Genomic DNA, 7,957 nt, shown 5'->3' with positions numbered 1-7,957 from the left:
ACAGTTATTTTTAAGGCTGTTGTTAAGTACTGCCAGACTGCATGCTTTGAGGTTCTGCCAGTTTGCGTTCCCATTGAAAGGTGTCAGTTTCAGTTCATTCCTTTTTTTTTTTTTTCGAGACAGAGTCTTGCTCTGTTACCCAGGCTGGAGTGCAGTGGCGCGATCTCGGCTCACTGCAAGCTCCGTCTCCTGGGTTCATGCCATTCTCCTGCCTCGCCTCCCCAGTAGCTTGGACTACAGGTGCCCGCCACCACACCTGGCTAATTTTTTATATTTTTGGTAGAGACGGGGTTTCACCGTGTTAGCCAGGATGGTCTTGATCTCCTGACCTCGTGATCTGCCCATCTCGGCCTCCCAGAGTGCTGGGATTACAAGCGTGAGCCACCGTGCCCGGCCTCAGTCCATTCTTAGATGCAATGGTTTATTTGTTTTTTTTCAGACTTTGTCAGTTTGGTCGTGGGTAGTATCTCTACCTAATTTGTTTTGGGAAAATGTTTCTGTGTTTAGTCATTGTCATTTTTTTTTTTTTTTCGAGACTCTAATCCTTTCATCCAGGCTGGAGTTCAGTGGCGCGATTTTGGCTCACTGCAACCTCCACCTAACAGGTTCAAGCGATTCTCCTGCTTCAGCCTCCCAGGTAGCTGGGACGACAGGAACATGCCACCATGCTCAGCTAATTTTTGTATTTTTAGTAGAGACAGGGTTTTACCATGTTGGCCACACTGATCTTGAACTGTTGACCTCAAGTGACCTGCTTGCTTCGGCCTCCTAAAGTGCTGGGGTTACAAACATGAGCCACCATGCCTGGCCTCATTTCTTATAAATATTCTTTATTATGTCTTTGTCTGTTGGATACTTTTTAAATAATCTTGGTATGTTAGTTCCTGACATATTGAGAATTTCAAACCTTTATATATTAGATTTATTGTAGGTTTTCCCCAGCTTTCTGTGCATAGAAGTTTTAAATTTGTATGTAGTCAAATCTGTGAATCTTTTCCTTCATTATTTTTACTGCTGTTTTTAATAGTAAGTCGTTCTTTATCAGAGAGAGACAAATGTTTGCCTGTATTTTTACTTCATAGTATTTCAAAGTTTGCTCTTTTTTTTTTTTGAGACTGAGTTTCGCTCTTCTTGCCTGGGCTAGAGTACAGTGGCATGATCTTGGCTCACTGCAACCTCTGCTTCCCAGGTTCAGGCGATTCACCTGCCTCAGCCTCCCGAGTCGATGGGATTATAGGCTCCTGCCACCACGCTGGACTAATTTTGTATTTTTAGTAGAGACGGGATTCCACCACGTTGGCCAGGCTGGTCTGGAGCTCCCGACTTTCAGTGATCCGCCCATTTCTGACTCCCAAAGTGCTGGGATTGCAGGCATGAGCCGGTATGCCTGGCTTTTGTTTTGTTTTGTTTTGTTTCTTTTTTTGAGACAGTCTCACTTTTTTGCCCAGGCTGGAGTGCAGTGGCACAATCTGGGCTCATTTCAACCTCCACCTCCCGGGTTCAAGTGGTTCTTCTGCCTCGGCCTCCTGAGTAGCTGGGATTACAGGTGTGTGCCACCAAGTCCAGCCAATTTCTGTATTTTTAGTAGAGGTGGGTTTCACCATGTTGGCCAGGATGGTCTCGATCTCTTGACCTCGTGATCTGCCCGCCTCAGCCTCCCAAAGTGCTGGGATTACAGGAGTGAGCCACCACGCGGGGCCTAAGGTTTGCTCTTTATATATTTAACTCTTCGATTTACCTGGGATTTATTTTGGATAATTTCATAAACTTTGTGTAAATAAGTCATGATGAATTTTCTCAAATACTAGCTCTCCAAAGTGTAAACCAGATGATCTGAAATATTGGAGACTACTTTTTTGTTTTAGGAAGAACAGAGAAGATGCATTTGAAATGTTCACATCTTAAAAACCTTGACTTACATCGTTTCATTAAACATTTTTCTCCAGGTGCTAAAAGCAGCAGCTATTTATATTAACTGTTTAAAAGTTATTTAAAAATATGCTGTTCTGGTTTTGTAGGGTTGACATGATGAACAATCGGTTTCGGAAAGATATGATGAAAAATGCTAGCGAAAGTAAACTTTCGAAAGACAACCTTAAAAAGAGACTTAAAGAAGAGTAAGTGTCTTTTTTCGTATGATTTACCAAGAGGTGTGTATAACCAATGCCTAGTCATTAACTGTAACTGCTTCTTGTGTAGTTTTCCATTTTGAAACAGAGGATTACTATTGGGGGCAGTGACTGAATTTCTGTAGTTTTAGAGGAGAGGGGACAAAGCACAAACACAAAGAAAATTTGGAAAAAAATTATAATCTTACCACTCAAATATAATCAGTGATGATATTGCTTACTTGCTTGTTCATTTGCATGTGGTTAATCATAATTTTATAATATGAACATTTTCAAAAATTTAAATGGCTGCCACCTGGGTTCAATGGTTTTTAACATTTTGTTATATTTGCTATATATATTTGGGGGATGTGTGTGCTTTCCCAATGTATTTGAGAGTAAGGTACAGATAATGGGACACTTAACCTATAAATTTGTCAATGTGCATCTCCTTAGATTAAGGATGTTTTTCTTCATATTCACAATACTATTGTCATACCTAAAATTAATAGTTTATGGCTAGTCCATGTTAGTTTCTCTAATTGTTGTAAGGTGCATACATTTTATTTGGATTTTATGTCCCTTAAATTTATTTATTTTTTTTGAGGTAGGGTCTCACTCTGTCACCCAGGCTGAAATGGAGTGGTGCTGTCATGGCTCATTGTAACCTCTACCTCCTGGGCTCCCCATAGCTGGGACTACAGGCATTTACCACCTTAATTTTTAAAATTTTTTTGTAGAAACGGGGTTGCACTCCATTGCTCAGGCTGGTCTTGAGCTCCTGGGCTCAAGAAATCCTCCCACCTCAGCCTCCTGAGTAGCTGGGACTACAGGTGCATACCATCATGCCCAGGTAATTTTTGTATTTTTTTGTAGAGATGAGGTTTTTTGCCATGTTGCCCAGGCTGGCCTTGAACTGGGCTCAAGCAGTCTGCCCTTCTTGGCTTCCCAAACTGCTGGGAATCCAGACGTGTACTACTGTGCTCAGCCATTACCTATCTTTTAAGTGTTCAGACCTGTTGTAGAATATCCCACATTCTGAAATTTTAAGATTCCTTTTTTTTATTGAGGTGAAATTCACATAACAGTGTTAGCCATTTTAAAGTGTAAATTTGGTGGCATTTAGTATATTTAGAATGTTGTGCCACCACCTCTTCAGTCTAGTTCTAAAACATTTTTTTTGGTTTTTTTTTTTTCGTTCTAAAACATTTTTATCACCTCGAAAGAAAACTCTCCATTAATTAGTCACTTCGCATTTCCTCTTCCCTCAATCTGATTATTTTTTCTTTGTGTTGTTTAACTTGTTCTGTCATCTGTAATTCCTCTTAAGTTGGGCTTAAAGTCTTGGTTAGAATTCAATGACATATTTTGGTGAGGAGTATCTTAAGATGAGAAAGTCCAATTGTGTCAGTCTCTTTCAAGTCTGATCTTTTTCTCAGCTTTGTGCCAGGGTTTTATAAACGCTGTTAGGGGAAATTTCGTGGTGGTGATGGGGTTCATCTTGCTTATTTCCCTTCCCTGAGGGATCATAGTCCTATGCTGTCATCCAGTTTCCGAAAAAAGTTGTTTCATATGTTTTGTCCAGGTTTCTAGTTGTTTATGGCTAGTGCGCTTAGCTTAGTGAGCTAGTCTGTACTTCTGCATCAAAAAATTAAAACAACTCTTTGCCCACTTCCAGGTACCAGTTCTTAAGAACAGAGCTATCATGCTTCTATTAAAGCTTACTTTTGCCAGAGTGAAGTACTTCTGTTTTATTCAGATGATATATAATGAGGTTTTGTATATTCTTACCAATCTGGTCAGTGTCTTTCAGACGTGTTCTAGTGTGTAGTCTGTGTACTGTGGCATAAACCACAGAGACTTCTTTACATAGTCCTGGTATCTGGGGTGTGTTGATATGAACAAATAAGACAACCATGTAACTAGATGAAAATAATTAACAAAAAATATGTATCCAGGACTAGTTTAAGTGGGCAGAGGTTCATGGAAGTTTCCAATATAGGCAGGTTGGGACTGTTCTGTGTGAGTAAAGATAACTTCTGTTCTTAAAGATAGTTAACTTCTTTGAAAGAGAGTCCATACATATTCTCAAGGGTGATCCAACCTATATGCTTTAAATGTGTCAAGCTTTATGGACATGTAGTGGTTGCCATAAATTTACTTTTCAAATATTTTTGCTTAGATTCCAACATGCCATGGGAGGAGTACCTGCCTGGGCAGAGACTACTAAGCGGACAACATCTTCAGATGGTGAGTGTTGATATCTCTGTTTAAATTAGTACGTAAGTCCCCGTTCCTGTTTGTTATTATTTGAGCTTTCTTATGAGGCTCATTAAAACCTGGTATTTCTTGCCTGGCTGGGTAGCTCACGCCTGTAATCCCAGTGCTTTGGGAGCCCAAGCTGGGTGGATTGCTTGAGTCCAGGAGTTCAAGACCAGACCGGGTGACATGGTGAAATCCCGCCTCTACAAAAAATACAAAAATTAGCCAGACGTGGTGGTGTGTTCCTGTAGTCCCAGCTACTTGGGAGGCTGAGGTGGGAGGATTGCTTGAGCCAGGGAAGACTAGGTGCAGTAACCTGTGATAGTGCCAATGTACTCCAGCCTCAGTGACAGAGTGAGACCCTGTCTCAAAAAACAAAAATCAAAAAACAAAATCTGTTTTATGACTGTAGGTTTTAAATTTAACTTGTACCATGGCTATTTTCTGCTTTTTCGATCTTTTGAGTTTAGCTGTTATAAATATGGATGGCTTAGCTGAAATCTGGTTTGTGTGCTTGGAGTTACACATTTTCGACTTGGAATTAACCTTTGAAATCCTGAGAGTCCAGAGTATATCCTCTCACATCATGTAGGAGCTCCTTCCTTAGCATCCTTGATGTCCGTTGAGCTTCAGTTTATGACCACCACCTCTGTCCCCTTTCTCCCTAGCCTGTTAGTCCGCATGGTATGTAAATACAGGGAGCCCATACAAAGAGCCAGTGTTTTATGTAATTCTATTAGAAAAGACAGTCTGTTATTAAGTAGAAATTGACCGTGTTTGTTTCTAGCCATTTGCTTTCAGAGGTTGAAGGAATCTTAGTGATGTGGCCTGACTTTATCCACTGCAGTAATCTTTTCTACATTATCCTCTGCTTAAATATATCTAGTAATGTACTCTGTGTGTGTGTGTGTGTGTGTGTGTGTGTGTGTGTGTGTATGTCGGAATCTTACTCTGTCACCCAGGGCTGGAGTGCAGTGGGGCAATCTTAGCTCACTACAACCTCCACCTCCCGGGTTCCAGTGATTGTTTTGTCTGAGTAGCTGGGGTTACAGGTGTATGCCATTACACCTGGCTAATTTTTGTGTTTTTAGTAGAATCGGGGTTTCACTGTGTTGGCCAGGCTGGTCTTGAACTCTTGACCTTCCAGAGTGTTGGGATTACAGGCATGAGCCACTGTGCTTGGCCTAAATACTGTGCTTTTTACTAAACTGTTTCTTCCTCTTCTTCCCTTTTCTTGAAGAACTGTTAGACAGTTTTTCCTATTTTGAAATTTATTTCCCAACAACTCTCTACTCCTACGGTTTGAAACATATGGATTATCTTCTTTTTCTCTTATTTGGGAAGCCTCTTTCCATGTTTGTTTTTTAATACGTTAAATATCCCTCGTTATTTTGACTATTTTTTTGTTGGCATACTTCTAGACCCTAGATCACCAGTTTGTCCTCCGGTATGAAACAATTTTATTGTCCATTTCAGAATGCTGCATTTATAGAACCCCACAACATTTTAGAGTCCTGTAATTTTAGATATGGTTATGCTAGCTGATGAAACAAAATCCCACAGATCCCAGTGACATAATCCGATTGAAGTTGATTTTTTCAGCACATAAAATTGAGGTAGTAGGAAGGTGATGGTTTACTTTAGGGACCCAAGTTTATAGAAATTCTGTCATCTTTAGGTTGGTTCTTCCATAGTTGCCTGAGATGTTGACATCCACTTGGCTTATAGGAGGAGAAAGAAGGGATTTTTATTGGCCTTTCCTGGAAATGGTACAGGATACTTTTTTTTTTTTTTTTTTTTTTTGAGACGGAGTCTCGCTCTGTCGCCCAGGCTGGAGTGCAGTGGCCGGATCTCAGCTCACTGCAAGCTCCGCCTCCCAGGTTTACACCATTCTCCTGCCTCAGCCTCCCGAGTAGCTGGGACTACAGGCGCCCGCCACCTCGCCCGGCTAGTTTTTTGTATTTTTTAGTAGAGACGGGGTTTCACGGTGTTCACCAGGATGGTCTCGATCTCCTGACCTCGTGATCCGCCCGTCTCGGCCTCCCAAAGTGCTGGGATTACAGGCTTGAGCCACCGCGCCCGGCCAATTTTTGTATTTTTAGTAGAGACGGGGTTTCTCCATGTTGGCCAGGTTGGTCTTGGACTCCTGACCTCAGGTGATCCACTTGCCTCAGCCTCCCAAAGTACTGGGATTACAGATGTGAGCCACCGCGCCTGGCCTAAACATAGTATTTTTAAGGTTTGTATCTGATAATTCCGTTGTCTAGATCCCTGTGGGGATTGTCTAGTTTTCCTTTTGGTTTTTAGTCAAGTTATCTTGTCAGTATTTGTCTGGTTATATTTCATTGAGTGATGAACATTTCATATGAAAAATAATGTCGATTAATTAGATCTAGAATGATGGTTTATATGTTTACTTCTAGGTAGCTAGCTTGGCAGGGGACACTAGCAATCCCAGAACGTTTTATTTTAATGAGGAATTATGAAGCAGAGTTTCAGTTTTTGGAAGATATTCTTATAATTCTTTGATTTCACCTTTAATCCTAGTGGTAGCCCTTTGTGGCCTCAATCCAAAACCTGGTGGCTTACCAGACCCTGTCAAGAAGCTTGGAGCTAGTTTTTTCCTTCTTAGCTTCGCAAGTGTTTTAAGTTTGCTCAGCTCCTTAGCTGTCTCCACGGGAATCATCAGTCATCTCCAGGGGAAAAGCAGCCCTATTAGCTCTTTTTGAAGTTCTGATACATAGATTGCTGACTGATCAGTCAGCTAAAAGTTCTGGTTCTTATTCATGTGAGTTGTTAAGCTAGATCAGTAGCCAACCTATTGCCAATTTTGCCGTGATTATGAGTTGCTCTTTTTAAATGAAATGCTGGCTTTAAACTTTTATTTCACTTTATCTTGTTTTAGTAACCATCTGTGTATGTGTTAGTCTTTCGTTCTAGAGTTAAATTTTGATTTTAACTATGGGTGTTAAGCTTTGTGTCATCTTTTTCTTCCCTTTAAATGGTTTTTTTTTTTTTTTTCCTGTTTTGTTTTTGCCAATTGCAACTTTAAAAAAAGCAATTGAAGTTGGGAGGCTGGAAAGGGAGTTGATGTTGAAAATATATTCATAGAAGTTTTGGATAGGTAGAGGGGCAGCTCCTTGATTCTAAAGATGAGCCTTCTGGGTTTGTTTGACTTAGATGAAAGTGAAGAGGATGAAGATGATTTGTTGCAAAGGACGGGGAATTTCATATCCACATCAACTTCTCTTCCAAGAGGAATCTTGAAGGTGAGAGTCAGTGAAGTTGGGGGACCCTATCCGACTACTTACCTCTGCAATGTAATCTGCTTCCCAGTAACAGATGTATGGATTCCTATTATCTCTGGGGTTAAATATGTTTGCTGTCATTTTGCCCTGGTAAATACTTATGTTATTGTTTTTTTGTTTTTGTTTTTGTTTTTCCTTTTGCAAAGATGTTCTAGAGGTATTACGTTCCTATTGCTTGAGCTCAGGAGTTTGAAGCTACAGTGAGCTGTGATGGAACCACCGTACTTTAGCCCGGGTGAAAGCGAGACCCTGTCTCTAAATAAATAAATAAATAAATAA

The 7,957-nt window shown here is 40.6% G+C and overlaps 1 protein-coding gene across 1 annotated transcript in view; it reads left to right on the top strand.

Moving 5' to 3' along the window:
• Positions 1-7,957, top strand: part of UTP18 (UTP18 small subunit (SSU) processome component homolog (yeast)) — a 46,453-nt gene that overhangs the window by 1,298 nt on the left and 37,198 nt on the right. The window contains exons 2-4 of the mRNA XM_011999224.1: positions 2,019-2,117; positions 4,291-4,358; positions 7,551-7,639. Coding sequence (XP_011854614.1) covers positions 2,019-2,117; positions 4,291-4,358; positions 7,551-7,639 — 256 coding nt within the window. The remainder of the gene's footprint in view (positions 1-2,018; positions 2,118-4,290; positions 4,359-7,550; positions 7,640-7,957) is intronic.

This window comes from Mandrillus leucophaeus, unplaced genomic scaffold (assembly GCF_000951045.1).
Source record: "Mandrillus leucophaeus isolate KB7577 unplaced genomic scaffold, Mleu.le_1.0 Scaffold59, whole genome shotgun sequence".
NCBI lineage: Eukaryota > Metazoa > Chordata > Mammalia > Primates > Cercopithecidae > Mandrillus > Mandrillus leucophaeus.
This window is presented reverse-complemented; position numbering and strand designations above follow the sequence as displayed.